The following is a 22,263-nucleotide window of genomic DNA, read 5'->3' on the forward strand; positions in this document are numbered from 1 at the left end:
TCATTTCCTCACAAATGTCTAAACGTCATGGAATTAATGTTACATTTCAGTTCTTGCCACAATATTATATTCTTTATTAGGCCTATCTATGATGACTTGATTTTATCAAATACCTAAAGCATTATAATAGACATAGGCTAACTAATACAACAAAACAGTTATAACAATTACACTTATAAAACAATTATGCATGGCTTTTAACGTCTTTTAAACCCTTTATAACAATTTAGTTCCGTCAATTCCTTGGAAGCAGCACCCACGCGCTAAAGAAGTTAAACTGTTACTGAACTTGAACCCAAAATAGCTCCACTGGAAACAAAATGGCCGCGGAGCTGTCATTTCTTTTGTTATGCTGGGTTTTTTTGGTCTACACTTGGTTATGCTCAAAATGGCGTCAAATTTCAAACAGCATTCTATAACTGGCGCCGAAAATTAACAACTGAACAATCAAGAACATCGAGTGTGTGATCTGTGTGTGGCGTGTAAATCGCTCTGGTATAATCTGTGAGTGTTTAATTCTTCACGTTGAAGTTGTGCAGGATGTTTTCATGCGCTCAGACTTACATGGACAAAACATTTCTTTCAAACGCAATTCCACATTTTGTCCCTTTTTGTTTACAAACCCGTCGTTTCCTGTCGAATAAATAGATTACTTAAAAGAAAAAATTAAAACAATAAATGTCTTCATGTCCTTAGATGTTTGCCACACCGTCTTGAGTTGTTTAGGAGCGGAGAAAGAAAGTAACATTTGGTGTCCAAGTATCCAGGGGATTCATTTATTGTATAACATGCAACCACACTGTATATATAGGCCTAAAGTGCGCATTTGTATTTCCAATGTGCAATCAATCCCAAATCCAATCCCAAAAGCACTGTCAACGAATTACATTTTATTAGTTAAATTCCATAAATAATAAGGATTTAGGCATATCCAGAAAGTCCATGCAATTCCTGGGAAGACTCAAGACTGAATCTGAAGATTGTGTAGCTTGCTCAAGATCCAGTTTGAGAACCAGCTCCAACTCAGTACAAGTTCCAGAATTTTCTGCCAGTCGGAGGGTTTGTAATTGCTCTTTGTCAAAACTCTATGTGGGCGTATAAAGCGCACGCGCGATTCATCCATTGCAGTCCCTGTTTTGCCGCATTCTGGCGCATGCGTGAATCAAACCCTACTCCTCGTGCATAGTTGGACAACAGTCAAATGCTTATTTTAATAAGGAAATGTTATTTGATTGGGCATTATCTGGGCTGTTTCTTCAAGGAAGTATTGATTTCTACTAGCTGGGTACTAATAATCATTCTCATTTAAATGTTGGACAGTGTTGATCCTTGTTGTAAACAGGCTGCACTATCATTAATTATTAAGCATACATTCGACGCGATGCTTGTATTTTTAATAACTAATCATGTAAAAAGACATCGTTCTAGTATAGTTAGGACGGGGAGTCTGACCATAATCCACCACAAATACATTAGGTTTCTGGAGAGAATCATAGAGTTGTCTAAATTGTTTATGTAATAGGCACTCGTGATGTCTTTTGTTTTGACTTGTGAGTCGTATATCAAACAGACGGTTCCCACCTGGATGCTGGGAAAACAAATTGATGTGCAAACGTATACAAAGCAGCTAGACTGAAGCTAGTAATACTGTCAACACCGTCCTGCCACTGAGTCATGAATAGTTTGTGGTAAACCACAAGTCACAAACATTGTACACCCCAAGATTATGATTAACTTACATAGCCTATTTAAAGTCCTGTTCTACAAATAGGCTGTCAAATGTCAAACTAAAGCAAAGGGAACCAAATCTGACTTTTACCTTGTAACCTTAACCAGAACATAAATCCAACGTATATATACACATTTTAGCATTTAAAAGTGATATTCAATAAACTATCTCTTATCCGATTTGATCCATGTGGTATTCCGAGTGCTCATTGCATATGCGCGATCTCGTCAAGAACCGGAGCGCGCTCCTCGACAGCAAGGTTCAGGCTCTCGCAGTCAACACAGCTTTCAAGAGCAAGCGGGTCCAATCGTAGTGTCGAGTCAGAGGAACTACTCGCCCCACCGTAACACACATTCAGTCGGATTTAACTCAGTAAAATCTTCTGTATGATCGGGGGACACAAAAACGCAGTATGGTCCGGGAAACCAGACATTTATGGGTGGGGAATTTACCAGAAAATGTACGAGAGGAAAAAATTATCGAGCACTTCAAACGGTAAGTGACGATTTGTGTGAGCGAGACAACATCCAGCAATGTGCTTCCTTCAAGTGATTGGGGGAAAACAATAGCAGCACACCGGTCTAGAGTTTAACACATTAAATGTGTGCCACAACTTTCGCAGCAACGCTGCTATTGAGTTGGCTTGTTTTGGCTCACTTAACGTACGCTTGCTAGTGAGTTAGCTTTCGAGAGTCGCAGTCGTCGCTAGGTTGCTAATTAGCACGGAGGGTCGCATTCAAACGCATTACTTGTAGCTGCGTACATATTGGCTTCAGCTTGATTTATTTTGCAACCCAGACGTCAGTAGCACAACTTAAAGGTTGTAACGTCTGTTGTTGGATAGTTTAAAAAATACTGCGAGTGAGTTAAATGGGCTAAATGGTGTCTACTACTAAAGGCATTACAGTGGGTGTTGTTTTGAGCCTCCTCGGCTCAGATGTCATGAATGGCAGGCAAGCGGTGACCGTGGCTGCGTCTATAAGAAGTCAAACAATATCAGTCTGGGGATACTTTTAACACGAGTTCATGTATGAAAATGTTCATGACCAACCTGCAAATTATCATTATGCTACTCTGTGAACATGTGGCGACAGTTCCTACTACTGCACCAATCGGACGTTTTAAGTTGTCAGTCAGAAGTTTGAGTATGGCTGTGGTGTGGATATATTCACATACATGGGCTATTTAGTCTTTTATGGCAACACGAAATTATTTTAATTGTTCTCAGAATAAATAAAAAACACACACCAATGACTGCACGTTGCACCCACATAAGTTACCTGATGGGTTTTATGCCAATGTATGACCTGTATGGATTCAGGTAATGCGAGGTGTCGTTTTTCATTGAATTCACGGGTTGCTTAATCAGAATAACACGGTTTGTTAAAACTAAATGGTGTGAATCTGTCTTGATCTGTCGTCTGATAAAGCGTTGCGAGATTTCATGAGTGACATCGCAATATTGTATATTACACGGTTGAACACATGACTGACGTTATTGTTTATAAAACGTAAACTTTATCGTCTAGGTCTATATACATAAAGTTGTATATATATAGACATATCAAACTTGATCATACATACTGTATTCTCACAAGCGATACTATAGCAAATGTCAACTGCTTGATTGTTTTTATCGTCTCAAAATGTAAACTATATTATCCCTCAGACTCAGCTGTCATCAACTAAATGCGACTAACGTTAATGCATTAAGATATTATAAACATTAACGTCATGATCTCTTTTGTAAAGCTGCCTTGAAACAATGTGTATTCTAAGCGGTAATATTGCCTTGCAAAGACTGTCTAACGACTTTATTGGCCATATTCATTACCTACACGTAGTACGCACAGTTATGTATTTGTACAAAATACAATCAAAACATACTAACGTAGTCTTTGAAAAATGCAGGTGTGATCGGACTCATTATTATTATAATGGTGTTTGTGTATGGTTGTAGCTTGTATTGATGTTCAGGCTGGAGTTTACGAGCATAACACTAGACCTCACTATCGTTAGAAATTACTTTGCGAGTCGAGGAGGGCAGGCACTAGTATGAGAAAACCTACATATAAGATTTGAGTAAATAATTTATTCATCTTGGAACAAGCGCTTTGTTGTCTCTACGGCAGCCTTTTGTTCAATGACTGTCCATTTAGCTTTGAATTGTGGCAATAACGGTCGCCCTTTGAACGGGAACTAAATTAAAACACGCTCATGCTCATTTATTGTGAGCAACATTAAAGGAGAAATTGTTTTCTGATATATACAGGAGAGAAATACAGTTATACATTTGTAAAATAAAAAAAATAAATGGTACCCCCCGAAGTGATTTGTGTACGGTGACTCTCAAAGCTCAGGTCAGTGCGGCAGAGGTACTTATTGAAGATGGGGGACGGGAGAATGAATAAGCAGTGTGAATAGGTTTGTAAAATGGCGACGGAGATTGTGTGAGAACTGGTGTGTCAGACAGCTGCTCACCTAGAGCACCCATTTGAATGCCTATTGTTTGACTAATTTTCATACTTTGATTACCAAGAGTTGTTTTAACCCATATGTACACCTGTCATCTATTTTTGTTTTGTTTAGTTGTTTAATGATTGACAGCAAATTTATGTGTAGTATATTAGTATATTTACATGAAGTTTATATAAGCACTAGCCTATATATCAAGGTTTTTAAAGGGACGCAAATTCATCAAACATGTCCAGAAGAGGAATAGAGCAGATCAAGACATCATAATGAGGTTTCAAGCCTGAATGATTCGACAGAATTATGACATTTGACTGATTTCTGGCATTCGTATACATCTTAATGGTGCAATAAAACTGAAGGGAAAGAAGAGAGAGGTTGTTTTGCAATGATGTGCTGGGCCAGAAACAGACAATCAAAATCTGATGTTTGTTTTCCTGTCATAATAATTGGATGTATTCAAATGAAGGGAGATATTACTAGTCAGGCATATGGTTAATACTACTCATACTGTGGTACATCTTTGTGTGGTGATGAAGAAGGCAGGCTGTTTTTATTTGAGTCTACTTATTTACATATTGCACAAATGACTGGCACACAGGTTTGTTTTCACTCAGTCTTTTGCGCAATCAAATCTGCCCTTTTGCGGATTAGCTGTATGCATAATGGTTGTTCATATCAGCATAATTGACTGCATATCATGCAATTAATTTGTGTTGGCCATTAGTTAATACCCTTTTTCACCTTTTTTTAAAGGTATGGACGTGTGGAGAGTGTCAAGGTCCTCCCAAAACGTGGATCGGAGGGTGGAGTGGCAGCTTTTGTGGATTTTGTGGACATTAAGAGTGCTCAGAAAGCTCATAATTCTGTCAACAAGATGGGAGACAGGGACCTACGCACCGATTACAATGAGCCAGGAACTATTCCCAGTGCAGCTCGAGGCCTGGATGATAGCCTGTCCATAGCCACTCGTGGGCGGGATGTTTCAGGGTTCACAAGGGGGGCGGGGGGCCCTGTGTATGTGCCCCCTGTGTCACTCCACAGCAGAGAGGGACGCTTTGAACGCAGACTAGACGGGTAAGTGGACATAGTTTTTCTGAAGGCAAGGGGACCATTCGTTTCTTGTAACTCATCTCTCCCTCCCAATTATTTCCGTCATTAATTGGGCTAATTTATTGTTTTGGGGGCGGGGGACATATGGGAAATTAAGTGAACACTGGAGGGTAGTGATTTGGGCATCACGCTTTGATGGTTGAGGTCTGTCGTCGCTCACCGTGTAAAGATGAGCCAGTTTTGAAGTTTGTCAAAGCATGGTGAACATGCATCGAAATTCATAATCATTATGTAGAGCTTAGCGTGCCTCTGCATGGGGATTCTCTCAGAGTTGGATATCGCTGCGAAGAGAATCCAGGGCATGTTTCGGATATCAAAATATTTCGGGATTTCTGGAAGCGAGAGCGCATCCGTGACCGCAGCCTTACCTGGAATTGCCCTATTCTGGAGTACTGTACCGCACAAGGTGGATTAATGTCTTACTTCATGTTTTTTACTCTGTTATTGTAACACAATTACGGTGTTGATCAATTAAGACCCATTGATTGGTAATTGGATTAATGAAATGGGTGGTTTAGGATCAGTTCTTTCCCTTCGATGGTCTGGAACGCTCTGGATGATGTTCTGTGGATTCTTAATCACACTGGATTAATATTACCCAATGAAAAGGATATTCTATCACTACAAATTCTTTTCTCTTTTTTTTCGGGATTATTTGTGGTGTTAGGGTTTTGCTGTTAATTACATGGGAGACTTCTGCCATTGATCAACATGGTAGAATGTGACAGAAACACAGTGAGCAACTCTCTTTGTTTATTCATTACTTATTTATAGACCATTTAAGTTCATTTTTGCTTTTTTCCCCCTAATCGCCGAAGAAAAAAATAATGGATTTAAAGTAGTTCATGTTCTACTCTCCTGAAGAATTAACTGATTTTTGGATCCATAAAGTAAAGCATGGAGGTATTGCTGTTGTGGGGTTGAAGACTTCTCGCTTTGGATGTGAAATATCCCAGTGGATTACAAAGCCCCATAAAGGATCTGGAACTACAGAAGACTGTGGATACACTACCCTATAGCTAAGATGAAAGTCGGGTTTTTCCTAATGGACTATTCCAATGGCCAATGGATTATTGATCTCTTTTTCCAAACATCAATGAAGATTCCACTGGGATTTGTAAAACATTGATCGAACACCCATGTTTTCTGAGTTGACTTGGATTATTAACATCACAGCGGTTCGAATACTGGTACCTTGTTCTGATGGTATATCTGGAAAGTGAACTGTTTTCAGTCGTAAGGAGGTGGCGGGATAAGATTCAATTTTTTTTTATAACTGCACAGAAGAGGGATTTAAAGTCTCAGAGGCATCATGCAGACCAATTTTACATTTTCATATTTTTAAAGATCCACAGAGACATTTAGGCTAGTTTCAAAGGACTAATGAAAATGAAGAACAGAAGTAATGCTGTATGAAGACCCAAATTATGGATTTATTATGTTTTTGGACTTCTTTCTCCAGCCTGTTTTTGATCTGATGGGGATCTTTGCACTAAATCTGAGTTGGACATTCTACCTCCTGACTTTTACCTCCATATGCTTTTCCCATATCGATTTTTTTTTTGGCCGAACTATTCCGTTGGACCCTCAAAGATAAGGATTACTTCGTTGGTTTTTTTCTTACCATTTTTTCATTCTACATTTTGAACCCCCTTTTTTGCTCACAAAGTTCTGTCTCCCTAAATTGTATTTGGAATTGTAGGTCGGGTTACCGCTGTCTGAAAAGGTTGGTATGTTCTGCCCTGTGTATATTAGCTGTTCTCTAACCCCTAGTTTGATCCCCTGTCTTTTTTCCATCTCCCACTAACAGATGTAGCTGTTAAACAGGCTGTTTTTAGTAGCTTGTTGGCATTTGCAGATTTTTACCTCACTTTGCTGTCCCTTTCGTGATTCTCACTCTTTCACACTCCCTGGCTTTTTGCCTCTCTGCTTTACCTACGTGAATAATTTGAATAGTGTTTGAGGCATGTCACAATAAAATAAAAGGTTCAAAAGACTTTAAAGATACAGCAAAGCTGACCAAACACATTACAGCTCTATGGAAATGGAGGAGATGGCAAATGAGCTGTGGAGTGTTGTGATGCAATGTTTCACCACTGTTTGTCAGTTCTTGTGGAAATTACAGGAGTGGACTATATGTATTGTAAAGGTTGATCACAGTCAAGTTACACAGCTGGCTTTCACTAAACAAAAGCATCTTTTTCTAATAGAAACCAAACCAATTAACTAGGTCAGATTTGTTGCTACATGCTCACTTTTCACACACTGTCAATGACTAACAAATACTTATTCTGGAGAAGCTGTAGCCTATCTCAAGCTTTAACTGTAACTTTTCAGTTATTATTTAAACCTTTTAGTGATTAGAAATGACAGAATTCACTTGCATTATACATAGCTAATATATTAGCTAATGCATAAATTTGCTATGTTGCTTGGCAACCATACAGTTATTAATGGTCAGTGTTTTTTTCTTTTTTTCTGAAGAAACAAATGTAATGCTGTATGAAGAACCACATTATTATTTTTAATAAATGTAACTATTGGTGGCTCTGTTGTGGGGTTAAGGGGACTTTTGGCAAAATGCTGCTTCTTGTGCCTAAGAAAACTACACGTGTAATAAATTATTGCATATTAATATTTTCTTTCACACACTGAAGACTTTTGAAGTTCGAAAAAGTAAATGAAATAATCACTTTTATTTGTAATCTAATAACTTAATAAATGTTTAAATACCCAAGGGTTTATCAATATAAGGAACTGAAAAACCTACAGTAGTCGGTTAGATTAACTAATTTAAAATTAAGCTTTGTGTTATAAAATTAACAGAATTCACTAGTCTAAAAAATTAATTATCTGTTACTGCTTATTTCCCAGCAATTTGAAAATATCTCTAGCTATTTGACTCAAGAAAGGTTGCGGAATGGTTCCAGTTAATAGTTTGAAAAGGGTTAGGCTACTAAAAATACAATCTTCAGGCATTTCAAAATGGCTATTAAAGTGAAGCTATCATAGAGCTTAGCGTATCATAGCATCCCCTTCACTCATTTCCCTTTCTTTAGGGTGTATATTGTTCCTCTTTTTAAAAAAAAAAACATGGTTTAGATTCACTCTTCACACAAATCATTATTCTACAGCATGACCAGAACAAATGATGTTGGACCGTATTATTGCAAAAGACCTTTATTCCAAAATAATGAGTTTTTATAACCTGTGGCTTTGATTTAATTCTTTGAGAATGATTTCATGTTATTCATTAAACTTCATTCTTGTTAGTTAAATAAAAAATCACAAACTGAAGCGGGAGGGAAGTAGAAGGTAAAGAATTTGTAATCAAAACCCATTTTTGCTTCATTATTTTCATGGTAATACATAATAAATTAACTGCATCTAATTGGTCCAAAAAAAAAATCAAACTTAGTTTTTTAGGTAGGGTAATGAAAATACATTTTCTCACTAAAAAGACAAAAACAGTAGTTTTATGCATAAAAATAAATAAATCAAGTTCACTTCTATTTAAGAAATTGTAAACTGCCATTGTAAAATAAGTGAACCTCTGGCTTTTCCCCCCCTCTACCCTGTGTAACTTGGAATGTGACTGACCATGGCATGCATGACTTTTGTCATGCATATTTCTATTCCCATTTGTTTTCAATATAGATTCAGTATGATTTCAGAAATGCAAAAAGTAAATTGCAAAAAAATACTTCTTAAACACCCCCTCCCATACCCCTCCCCTCCAAAAAACAATTCCAAGTTGGAACCAAGAACCAAGTGACCTGATATCAATGTTTGGATTGAATGCTACGTTTAAAGGAAAATTCTAAGACAGCATCTTTCCAACATGCACTTGCAGTCTATGTTTTGATTAAATCACTTCAACGCATGTCACTTGATTCGTATACCTGTCAGGGATGAAAATAACATTCATTTCATTCTTTCCATTTTTCTTTGCCATCCTCCATCCCTTTCCTTGTCATGTAGGGCTGCGGACAGTCGGGAGCGATCTTACGACCATAGTTCCTATGGACACCATGAGCGCAGCAGCAGCACCAACACCAGTAGTTTCGATCGCCAGCGGCACTATGAGACTGATTATTACAGAGACTCTAGGGACCGGGACCGGGCCCTCAGTGGAGCCAGCGGGAGTGTCAGTTCTGCCAGTGGCAGCATTGGAGGCGGCTCATCAGCAGCCAGTGTAGGTGTCGCAGGGAGCGTTGCAGGAAGCAGCAGTGCTGCTGGAAGCAGTAGCAGCACTGCCGGAGTGGGAAGTGGCGGCTCGACACCGGGAGGCATTGTCTACTATGGTTCACGAAGCCGGAGCCCTAGTCGTTTTGAGACTACAGAGACTCGTTATGAGCCCCGTGCCCGTGAAGCTTTCACACTCGCCAGTGTGGTCCATCGGGATTTATACAGAGAAGAAAGAGGTAGACGAGGAGATAGGACATACCACCACAGTCGCAGTCGATCGCCACAGTCTTCACACAATCCATCACCACAGAGGCTGACGAGTCAGGCAGCGCGGCCGGCACGCTCCCGCAGTGGCTCAGGATCCCGCAGTCGTTCCTCCAGCTCTGACTCCGTCAGCAGCACCAGCAGTAGTGGCAGTGGCAGGTAAGTGCTTTGATGTATCTTGGTGCATCCCATTAGCATATCTATGGCAGTAAATTTGCATGATGTAAAATATTTGTCAGAGCTCAGCAAAAAAATTTTGGGGGCCAAAAGTTAGGATTTTTATTTTCCTGCCAATGTTTTCAAAGGCAAAGGGATCATACATTTTTATTTTTTAGCAATCTATCTGTGCTCGGATCCCTCTTGGAATACTACAGCAATGTAGATTACATCACGGAAAATAAAACATTTAAGTTTGCAAGGCATAAAAATGGATGTAAAATATCAAAGAATGTAATATTTCAGTGGCAAAGGCCAAGTTCTGAAAACTGGCCCAAAATTCCCTCGTGTGGGTCATCTTTATTGTTGAGCCTTGTTTCTTTTGAAGATTATGCACTAAATTCTTCAGTGAGTGCAGTGTGCATTGTCAATGTTAAAATGCTTTGTCCTAAAATGAATATGAAAGCAATTGATATGTCGTCGTGACTTCATGGCACTATTGAACATTGTTTCTTTGCACATCTTGTTTAAGATGTGCAACATAACATCTCAACTTTGGCTCAACCTACAGCACTAGTTTGAGTCAGGACTATTTGCTTGGTTGATGTAGGTCTGAGAAATCTGTTTGGAAAGTGACACAGAAATTACATTAGTTAGCATGGTGATACTTCAAGTCCCACAAGATATATTAGCTATATTAGTATAAATTGCATTACAAAGGTGGTTGTAGTAGGATACTTCTCAGTTGCAAAGTTCTTGATCTTTAGACTCAAGCCACATGCTTGCGTAATGGCAATGATAACCTTGTTTCGGTGGTCTTGGTGATCACCTAGGTTTCTGAAGTAGTCAGTAACCAACCATGGATACTGATTACGAATTAAGTAGTTAGCCAGCAACAGTATTCTTCTGTTGTCATTCAGCTTTCATCATTATTTATCAACCAGTCAGGCTTTTCAGTTTAAAAAATAAAAATGCTCAACTTGTTGTCTAGCTTTTGTATTACATTTTCACAGGATGTTTGACGCTACAGTACTTCTGCTTTTCTGTCACTTGAATTGAATAATGTTGTTCTGTTGATCACAAAACAACTTTTTATGAAATATATTAGTTATTATGAGTATTCACCCCATTCAAGTCATAATGTTATAGGGATGGGCAACATCGGTCCTGGAGTGCCGCTGTCCTGCAGAGTTGGGGCCTGTTCACATATCGCGCCTAAGAACGTGTAGAAAACGCTAGGTGCGCCCCGTTCTCCTTTTTCCAAAGCACTATGGCGGTTGCGTTCCGGAGGCTTCTGTCGTTGCTAAGCAACCATCAGCTGCGCTCTCCGTTACAGCAAGGATAAATAATGAGAGCTTGACAAGTCATAAAGTTCAGGAAATCCCTGGTCCGCAATGATGAGCTGCTCCTCCATTTTTCTGCTGAGGTAGCAACGTAAACAGAAAAGGTGAGGAAGCTGATTGGTTGGTTCTTGTTAAGTGACCTACGGTGCGCTTGCGGCATTTTGAAAAGTTGAGATGTTTTTATCTCGATGCGGCGCGGACGCGCTTGGAAAAAACGAGCGCGTCGCTTCCAATATGAGGGCGCATACCGCGCGCCTACATTTGAAATAATGAACTTGAGCGCGCAAAAGATGCGATATGTGAACAGGCCCTTAAGCTCCAACCCTGATAAAAAAATAAAAAAACTCAACTCTCTGTAGCTTTTGCAGAGATAGTCTTAGGGAGATACAGGGGTCCAAGGCTCTACCATTGGAGAAAAATCTAACAGCTAACTTGGATCACGTGTGCCTTGATAACCAATCACATTACAGCCTTGACTTCATTACATTTTGTTCAGAGTTGTACGACAGTCAGTCACTTTTGTGGATACCATAGAAATGAATGAGATGGGATGTAAACGGAATCATACCTGTCGCGCAATTGTCCATTGCATTTCTCTTATAAAACAGCATTTATTGGGTGTAAACTCTAAAAATAGATCAATCCAAAATTAATGTTTAAGAGCAAACATGTTGAAGATTAGCCGGTGGGCTGTTGATTCATTAGGCTAAATTATAATTTCCTCACAAAAGTGGTTTATTCCGCATAGTGAAGCCTCTCCTCTGTGGACATCCATTCAACGGCCTCTTGTCTCCTTCCCTGCGTACCGCAGTGTTAGCTGGCTTTATGCTTTTTTCGGCTGAGGTTGCAGGCTTGCCTTCAAGTGGCTTTGGCTTTAGTAATCCTGAAGACATTGATTAGCTTGTTCGGGTGTGTTTGATAAGGGTTAAAGCTAAACTCTGCAGGACAGCAGCAATCTAAGACCGGCGTTGCCCATCCCTGATGTAGGCTAGTATATGCACCTTTGGTCTGTGTGGAAAGGCCTCTGTCATGTGACCTGCTGGCCACTTAAATCTTTACTTATTTTCTTTTTTGTAAAATTGGTCAAGCTCAGACAGATTATATGGAGATTGTGAGTGCACTGTCACCCAGTGTTGAGGATGACTCAAATTCTTAATTATTGATTACTAACTTTTTATTTACCTTTAACGCCTTTTGTTTTACTACATTAAGTAGGCCTACATTGATTGTGTGACTATTTGTGTGATGTTTAAAATATTAATAACTAGTGCAGCCAATTGGATTATGGATAATTATTTTACATTTTGTTTTTGGAGGGTTTTATGTTTATCTGAGACATTTCTGCTGATTAAATGCTGTAAACTGCAACACAACTTGAAAAAGTTGAAGGGAGGTATTAATCATTTTTATGGGAACTGTATTTTCTCTCATTCTTGACCAAGTTGCAGATTTGGCTTCGAGCACTTTGGGTCGGCATATTGGGATGCCCTGGAGCTAGGGGTGGAACGGTACATGTATTTGTATTGAACCGAAACGGTACCGGCGTCACGGTTCGGTGCATGAATTTACACAGAGAATACACGGTATAAAAATAAATTAAACTCGCGTGCAAATTAATGAATGTAATGCGGAACTACTGTTAGATATGCGGGTTCTTTATGGACACCTAATCTGTAGCCCCGCCTTAAGCTAGGTTTGTTTATACTTTTGCCTGCCTCCGCAGCGCGAGCCCCCGATGACTGCGTGCGCGCCTCCCCAAATGGACGAGGCATTTACTTCGCGCTTGCCGGTGTACTAGGCTATTCTTTGAAACGACAGGGTGCGACTCTGTGTAATTGTCCTCTAAACCATCAGGAATGTTTATTTTAGTACAACACTTTAGTACACCAAAACCACACTACAAAAAAATCGTGTAAAGCAGTAAACCAGATTATTCCCTGTGACATTAGAGAGAGAAAAAAAATGGATATGAGAACTTAACGTTACATATTTTCTAAACATTTTTATTTAGTTTTGTGAACCTTTTTATAAAACATGGCCATTTATTTTTATTTAAAGGGCTTATGTCTGCAATTGTAGGCTCATTTTGTTAATGTAAGCAACTAATTTAGACGCAAGAACTGGGTGCCGGTGCTGTGAGATGTACATGCTCGGCCAGATTCGACTCGAAATCGTGCATCCTCGGATGCGGAGCCGCGAGCGCTGTTACAAAAAAAATCCATGCACTGCACACCGCCACGCAAAATGTGGCCTTGCGCACCCAACGCGCACGACCGCCCACACTGCAATGATGACATTTTTGCCGCGCGCACCTTCGCGCTCGTGCGTCCGCACATATAAGCGATGCTGTATTTTCAGTTTTATGGCTGATTGTCTTATTTTGTTTACAAGTTACAGATGGAGTCTGGAGATGATGTGGGGTAATTGTTTACTGTTTACATCTTACTTTACACACTTCAGGGCAGGCTGTGGCAGCTAGCTCAGGGGAGAGACTGTATAGGTGGTACTAACAGACATGCACAATAAAAAAAAATTGCCTTCTGCATTTTTGTTTTGCTTTTCCCTCCATTGTACCGAACTCGTACCAAACCGTGATGTCTGAACCGAGGTATGAACCGAATGATGACTTCTGTGTACCGTTCCACCCCTACCTGGAGCAGATGCGTGTGTAAGCCATAACAGCTCTAGTCAAGAGGCGCTTTTCCACCGTCGGGCCGAATGGTTTTCATTGCGTAAATGTTCCATTCCGTGCCGATCCGGGCCAGCTGGTACGGTTACGGTTTCATTTTCCACTGTGGGGCTTTGGAATGTAATACAAACGCATCAGTCGTTGCCTTGGTAAAGGTTTACTGATGTTATGAGATGTAAATAGCGACCGCTTTATGGAGAATGATTCGCTATTGCTTTTAATTTTATTATCGCTCCGTTTACTTCACTCACATTGCGTGCTTAACCAGCAACAGAGAAACTGGTTGCCAGGCAACAGACAAGTGACAAATCCTGAGTGGCGACGTCACTTCACGGATTCTACCAGCTGGCTAACCATGCCGAGAATTCCGGGCCGAGAACGGTTTGTAATCGTGCGCTGTGTCGTACCAGGCTCAAGTGGAAACACAACTGGAACCGTACCTAACCATTACCGTTCGGCCCGACAGTGGAAAAGCGGGTGAGCTTTGCCCCCAGCAGGTTTTAGATTATAACTTTATCTTTTTACCCTTGAATTTTAAAGGGGACCTATTATGCAAAAAATCTAAAAGTGTTTGAACACTGATGTGTGTCCACAGTGTGTGTAAACAACCAACCTATAATTGTACAAATCCACCCACTACTTTTTTATTTTTTATAATCCTCATAAATCATAAACCGTCTCCAAACAAGCAGTTCCAAATTTCCCCCTACTCTTAGGTGAGCCTGTGACGATCTGCCCTCTTAGCATTAACACCGCCCTGAGTGAGCCTCAGCAGTCCGCCATTTCTGTTTCCTCTCTGTACCAGCTGGAGATATAGTCTGCACCAAAAAAAACATTACAAATATTCTGTTATTGAATGTACAAACAACAAACATAAGGAGTCTCCATAGATTCGCGGCATCTGAGCCACTGAGGACACCATGGTTGAATTTAAAGGAGAACTCCAGCGCAAAATGAACCTTTGGTCTAATTACACATTGTTACCTAGTCAACCGTTATCTGAAATTTGTTTTCATGATTATCGAATGTAAATAGTTTTATCTCTAAAAACAGTTTAGCCTATAACGCTAGTATATTGGGCATAGAGTAATGACAAATAAAAATCGCTTGTTAATACCACTAACAAGGCTCAAAATAGCCCCACACTAACACGGTAGCATAATGAGGGTCCCTACCTTCAAACCGAAGCATTGAGAACTTTGACAGTGTCCAGACAGTTTAATAAGAAGATATTTTATACATACAGTCAACTTCACGTATACAAGCAGAAGCCATCTTTGAAAAACAGACTCGATCAGTCGATCAACGAAACACACTCGATCAGTCGATCAACGAAACACAGATCCAAATGCGCTGGACCATAAGATTCTACACAGTTCAGCGCATTTGGATCGATGTTTCGTTGATCGACTGATCGAGTCTGTTTTTTGGCATAATTTGTGTTATGGTTTGTTCAAGCCCGAAAGAGAACTCGATACTGACGCGCGTCTTTTCTGTGTGTAATAGGTAGGACTTACAGCGCGGTCTCTTTAGTCTTGTCACGCTTGAACGGTTTAAAAGCATTCACATTAATAAGAGCGTGATCATACAGCGCTAGTCAATTTTATAATTTTTTTTGCGGTGCCGCGGTGGGCAAGTGATGAAACCGGTGTTGTGACTGAACACTGTGTAAGACCGACTATCGTAGCAAGCCTAGCCGATAGTAGAACCTCAGATTCAGGAGGAACAGTGTGGTTTACATCCCGGTCGTGGAACACTGGACCAGCTCTTTACCCTCTCCAGAGTGCTGGAGGGTTCATGGGAGTTTGCCCAACCAATCCACATGTGCTGTGTGAATTTGGAGAAGGCCTTTGATTGTGTCTCTCGTGGCGGCCTGTGGAGGGTGCTCTGGGAGTATGGGGTCCGGGGCCCTTTGCTAAGGAGCGGAGCAGGAGCTTGGTTCGCATTGGCGTCAGTAAGTCAGAATTGTTCCCGGCAGGGCTGCCCTTTGTCACCGGTTCTGTTCATAATTTTTATGGACTGAATGTCTAGGCGCAGCCAGGGGCCAGAGGGTGTCAGGTTTGGGGACCACACGATTTCGTCTCTGCTTTTTGCAGATGATGTTGTCGTGCTGGCCCCATCAGACCAGGACCTTCAGCGGCTGGGATGAGAATCAGCACCTCCAAATCCGAGGCCACGGTTCTCAGTCGGTGGCTTGCCCACTTCAGGTTCTTTCCTGCCTCAAGTGGAGGAGTTCAAGTATCCTTGGGGTCTTGTTCACGAGTGAGGAAAGGATGGAACGGGAGATTGACAGATGGATCGGTGCAGCTTCTGCAGTAATGCGGTCGATGTACCGGTCTGTCGTGGTGAAGAAGGAGCTGAGCTGCAAGGCGAAGCTCACGATTTACCATTCAATCTACGTTCCTACTTTCACCTATGATCATGAGCTGTGGGTCATGATCGAAAGGACAAGATCCCGGATACAGGCGGCCGAAATTAGCTTTTTTCGCTGGGTGGCTAGGCAATCCCTTGGAGATAGTGTGAGGAGCTCGGTCACTTGGGAGGAGCTCAGAGTGGAGCCGCTGCTCCTCCACATCAAGAGGAGCCAGCTGAGGTTTGTTTATTTCTCCCATATAAATGATTGTGTTCCCTTTTGTCACTACCAAAAGAATGATGACATGTTTTGGTAGTGACAAATTTTAGATACTTTTGAGCCTAGCTCAAAGATGATAGCCAGCACAAGGTTACCTAGCACAGGTTTGAACAGTTATATAAAAACACATTTTACATAAAGTTTCATGATTTAAAAATAAAATACAAAATAAATGTTTTTTTTTCTTTACTTTTTAAAAGAAAGTTTTAAAAACAACAATGGAAAAATAAAAAACAACAACATTTAAATATATTTTTCACAAGTTGAAATTTAGGGGTTTAATATTTTAAATGCTATTGTGGATTCAATAGATAATAGAAGGATCTTTGTAAACATCTAAAATTTGAATACCTAAATTCTTTTTAAATGTGTTTTTTGTTTGTGGGACAGCAGTTTGCACCAAATCTGTAGAATGGCCCATATAACAACATTTTTATTTTTATTACAATGGTCATGTTTGTGATTTTTGATTAGGCCATTTATTATGTGCAACATTTAAATTAATATTCAGAAACGGGTAAAGTTACTTCTACCTCTTGTTTTTCTGATTAACTTTTATTAGCCTGCAAACCAAAATAAAATAGGCCTAGGCTACTTGATTAGCCTATATATATATATTTTTTAATTGGATATATCTCTGCTATTCTGAATTAACAGGATAGTTTAATTTTTTCATCTGCAGGACAGAATTGTATAAAAACTAATAGCATATGAATAAAAAGAATCATGTAAAGATCAAGAAATCCAGAATTCTTTTTTAACAAAATTACTAAAGTAAGGATGAATGATGTTTGACAGGGAACGCATCTCAAGGTCGCATACACTGACTCATGTTGCCGTTGGAGCAGTCAGCACTGAACAACAGGCAAATAAAATATTAAGCTATTTAAAGTTACAAAAGTTCAGTGAGTGATTTTCTTTTGTTCTTTGATCAACATTAATGGTGGTAGCGAGTATAGGTTGGCAATGCACTGGTTCAATGGACATGGGCCTACTGTTCTTTCTCAACCTTTTAAGACAAAACCGACTTTACGGGGATATTTGAACTTGAAAAAAGGTGTGTACCTACTGACGTCTTTCCGTGGTTGAAACAACAATTTTTCTGATGTTTATTCATGTTTATTTTATGCTATAAATTAACTAGAAGGGTAATTGTGTATGTGTCCGTACACTATATAAGAGGCAGCTCTTCGCACGCTTTGTGAGTGCGCTGTACAGAAAACAGTGCGCATGCAGTCGTGTCCTCTTGCGTCTATCGCTTAAAGAATGCTATCAAGAAGAATCGATTTTCTATTCCTAATCCTCCTAACTAGCCTATAAAAAAAATTAATTCATGTTATTGTATGTGAATAAATGTGTATAACTATAGGGCTATGTGAGAAATATGTAATTTTTTATATTGACGATTATCGTCTGGAAGCAGACTGTTATAATCGACATCGCGATACTTGCGAGACATCGTCGATATACGATAATATTGTCATATCGCCCAGCCCTAGTGACTATATCAAAGGGAATGCATTTAGTTTAACCACTCTACAAATGTCATTTTTAACCAAATCTGTAAGACAGAAGCCTTTGTGCTATGTAAATGTAATGAATCCAATAAAAATTGTAAATGTTTGGTCCAAAAAATCTTGGATGTTGAAAATGTACATCATAAAAGCAGCCTTATGAATCGTTTGCATGTTATCACTAAGCAGGTTGGTAAAGTTCATACATTTCTTGGCCTACCCCTCTGTGTTATAGACATGCATATCCAGGAAGTATATGTCTGTTGAAATAGTGACAAACAAACATGTAGATGTGGTGCAAAGTAACTCCCATAAATCATTTCCAGCTATAGGAAGTAATTGGAAACCATTTTTTAACAACAATGACATCATACTTGAGTGTTCCAAATGTCAAGAAAGGTGTCCGTATCATTTTCTGTATTTTTAGCTGCTCTGTTTGCCAATGACAAGCCCACTGTTAAAGGGTCATGAAGATCTAAAGGCCTGTTCAAAAAGAGACACATTTTTAGAGTGATATACATTTTTTTATTTGAAATAATTTCAGACAAACAATTACATGTTTTCATCTCGACATATTTTTCGAAGCGACAGTAAATAAGAGAAGATTGAATCCAGAACCGGTTGTTTTGTCACTTTACTGTTCACTATTTGGTATTGTTTGATATAAATACCATCGTGAAAACCAAAATCTGAACGGCTCCATGACAAGCAAGTGTCAGAAATGGAAAGTTGCGTACCACAGCCCTTGTGTATCACTGCACATTTTGTTATTTCTTTTGCTTTGGATCACTTGAGTTTTTGTGCTGAACATATGTCTTGACTCTTGATGTAAGAAAACCTTAAAATATTAGTTAAGATGTTGACTGACCTAGTTGAGTTGCGTACTTTCACCCTTTGATGCTGACTGGGCTAGACTACAGGCATTGGGTCAGTCAGACATCAATGCCTGATAATTCAGAAAACTTTGTGTTCAAGGTCCATTTTGATTTACAGTTGGCCTGTGGCTTTAGGACATCACTACAGACTTTCATTTGTAATGAGACGTGGGACATTTTGTAGAGATTGTCACCCAAAGGGTGAAAGATTCTGCTGGTTACTGATTTTATTTTTGGTGCAGCCAAAGCAATTAATATAAATATCCAGTTTTTAACAAGTGTCGTTTGTTAGAGATTTTTCTAAGCATGCACCACAAAACCATTTTGTGTCATTTTTCTGCAAATTATAGGGTGGGCATCCATAATTAAGTGCTGTTATATATTTATTTTTGTTTTGTTTTAGAAACTCATCTTTATGTGACTTAAATGTTTTGATTGTTTTTTAACAAACATTTTGAGGTTGCCTTTTTAACCACTGTACTTGTATAATTAAGTTTTTTTTATGACATTCATGGCATTTGTAAAAAAAAAAAAAATGAAAAGGAAACATTCATTTCCCTTTTATTTTATTTGAATGCAGAGTTTGTTCTTTTCTAAATAAGGGCCAATGTGCATAACCAAAAATGAAGCGTATTGCTTTCCTATATCCTAGGTGTATTGTATGCTTTTTGAGGAGAAAAGGCTGTAGGGGAATTTTAAGAAACAACGGCTGATGTATTTTCACACTGCCCACTTGAACTCCCCCCACCCCCGTGAGATCCAGTTGGAACTGGAAATTTCTAGCCACTGCTGGCTCCCTGCCCACTCCCACAGGCCAGTCCCTATCAGCCGCACTTCTGAGAGTGAGAGTGAGAGGGAGTGAGAAAAGAGGGCAGTGCAAAGATGTAAACAGACAAAAGGAAAGCCATGTTAATGGCTGAATCATAGTGGGGACAGAACAGAAGTATCCACTGTAATGTCAAAATGTCAGGTTTAGGCAGTCAAGGTAGTATTTGAAACGTATTAAGCTTAATGAAAGAAAGATGGATTTGCTAATTTGTGTATTTATTTTATTATTATGATTATAAATTATTTGTATTATGCTTTTATGCTTAATATTATTATTATGCTTAATAACTATATACTTGAGTGGTTGGTTCTTTCTGGTAAAGCAATAAAAATAAATAAAAAATGTTTTAGTTTTAGCATTGTTTGCTTGCACAGTTGTTTGGCTCTTGTCAGTGGCTATTTGATGAGATTTAGATAAATAGCCTAAAGGAGTGTCACAGTTGTTTCAATATTTGAAACTTGGATAAGCTAGAGTGTTGTAAATATTTTCAGTCACTGACAGACACTTTTTTTTTTTTTTTTTTTGCAATAGTGCCTCTCTGAGGTGGGAAAATAAACTGCATGAAAAACTGGAATTTGTAAATTCCCTTAAAGGAACCATTCTGAGCGTGTTTGTGTTCTCTTACAGTAGTGATTCCAGCAGTAGCTCCAGTGATCGATCTCCAGCTCGATCGGTTCAGTCAGCAGCTGTACCTGCCCCTTCTGCTCAAACCCTACCTTCACTGGACAAAGATGAACCTCGTAAAAGTTTTGGTATCAAAGTGCAGAACCTCCCTGTGCGCTCAACAGGTGAGGCTTTTATGAGTTTGTCAAATTAAGTCGAAATGAAGACATACAACCTTTTAAAAAGCAAAGCAAAAACCATATTGCCCAACAAATTTGATTATTTTCCAACATGCTTTGGTGAGACTAAGAGTATTAATGTAATTATGCTCTTCCTATCAATTTTAGATACAAGCCTGAAGGATGGCCTTTTCCATGAATTTAAGAAACATGGCAAAGTCACATCAGTTCAGATCCATGGTGCCTCTGAGGAACGATATGGATTAGTGTTTTTTCGCCAGCAAGAAGACCAAGAGAAAGCTCTAAGTGCATCTAAAGGGAAGCTGTTTTTTGGCATGCAAATTGATGTCACTGCTTGGCATGGCCCAGGTTAGTTTCTTGCATTTAGTGCACAATTCCTTGTTATTAAAAGGTTTAATATTAGCATTGGGCCTAACATTGTGCTCTAATCTGTCGCTGAATAGAAACCGAGAGTGAGAATGAGTTCCGGCCTTTGGATGAACGAATAGATGAGTTTCACCCCAAAGCTACAAGGACATTATTCATAGGAAATCTAGAGAAAACCACAACCTATCATGACCTGCTGAATATATTTCAGCGTTTCGGAGAGATTGTTGTAAGTAGAATTTTGAAAATTTTGTGTTTTCAAAATTGTGCAAGTCTTTAAACCAATATTTTTTTTCTGTATTGTCAACACTGCTTATGTATGTACTGTTTTTGTTTTGTTTTGTTTTTTAACCAGGATATCGATATAAAAAAGGTAAATGGTTCCCCACAATATGCCTTTCTCCAGTATTGTGACATAGCAAGTGTCTGCAAAGCAATTAAGAAAATGGATGGTGAATACCTTGGCAACAACAGGTTAAAGGTGAGGATGAGATTAGATTAATCAAGTGATTCAAAATGTGGTTGTCTAATTATTAATTAATCTTAATTATTTAGCTACTTACAATTAACCTACAATCTTCATTTAGTAGAATATTTTTAGAGAAGAAACAGGAGTATTTACAATTATTTTACAATTCTACTCATTAGAACTAAAACCTATACATTACACAGGACATATTGGTTGACTAAATGGGTTTTCTTTCCTGCAGCTTGGTTTTGGCAAGAGTATGCCTACTACATGTGTATGGTTGGACGGCTTGTCCTCCAGTATTACCGAACAGTATCTAACAAGGCACTTTTGTCGTTACGGACATGTTGTAAAGGTATTCATCCTGTGCATGATTTAAAGTTTCTGTATTTTTCTTAAACTCATGTTCTGTACTCTATTTCAATAGAATAAATGCATTAAAATATGATGTTTACTTTATTTCTACATATTGCTTTTTTAAAACTTTTTTTTAGGTTGTGTTTGACCGACTGAAAGGAATGGCCCTTATCTTATATAATAATATAGAGTATGCGCAGGCCGCTGTCAAGGAAACAAAGGGTTGGAAAATTGGAGGAAATAAAATAAAGGTCTGTAATATAATATGAATTTTACCGCTGGACTTCAGAGTAAATTGACAAACTCACTATTTGTTTGTCTAGCATTGATAAATAAATTTGTTTGTAGGTTGACTTTGCCAACCAGGAAAGCCAGATGGCTTTCTACCGTTCAATGCAGGCATCTGGACAAGACATAAGAGATTTCTGTGAAATCATATCTGAACGAAGGTGAGATGTTGTATA

The 22,263-nt window shown here is 39.0% G+C and overlaps 1 protein-coding gene across 3 annotated transcripts in view; it reads left to right on the forward strand.

The window, feature by feature from the left end:
• Positions 1-27: 27 nt before the first annotated feature.
• Positions 28-22,263, forward strand: part of spen (spen family transcriptional repressor) — a 35,533-nt gene continuing 13,297 nt past the window's right edge. Inside the window, exons 1-10 of one of the 3 annotated variants that reach the window (XM_079587920.1) lie at positions 28-2,224; positions 4,958-5,278; positions 9,296-9,925; positions 20,432-20,592; positions 20,755-20,955; positions 21,051-21,202; positions 21,329-21,454; positions 21,684-21,797; positions 21,937-22,050; positions 22,148-22,248. In XM_079587920.1, the coding sequence (XP_079444046.1) occupies positions 2,142-2,224; positions 4,958-5,278; positions 9,296-9,925; positions 20,432-20,592; positions 20,755-20,955; positions 21,051-21,202; positions 21,329-21,454; positions 21,684-21,797; positions 21,937-22,050; positions 22,148-22,248 (2,003 nt within the window). In that variant the 5' untranslated portion in view covers positions 28-2,141. Of the gene's footprint in view, positions 2,225-4,957; positions 5,279-5,369; positions 7,041-9,295; positions 9,926-20,431; positions 20,593-20,754; positions 20,956-21,050; positions 21,203-21,328; positions 21,455-21,683; positions 21,798-21,936; positions 22,051-22,147; positions 22,249-22,263 lie in introns of those variants that run through there. The other 2 variants (XM_079587921.1, XM_079587922.1) reach the window with 2 other exon arrangements.

Source organism: Phoxinus phoxinus (assembly GCF_949152265.1).
Source record: "Phoxinus phoxinus genome assembly, chromosome: 18".
Lineage (NCBI taxonomy): Eukaryota > Metazoa > Chordata > Actinopteri > Cypriniformes > Leuciscidae > Phoxinus > Phoxinus phoxinus.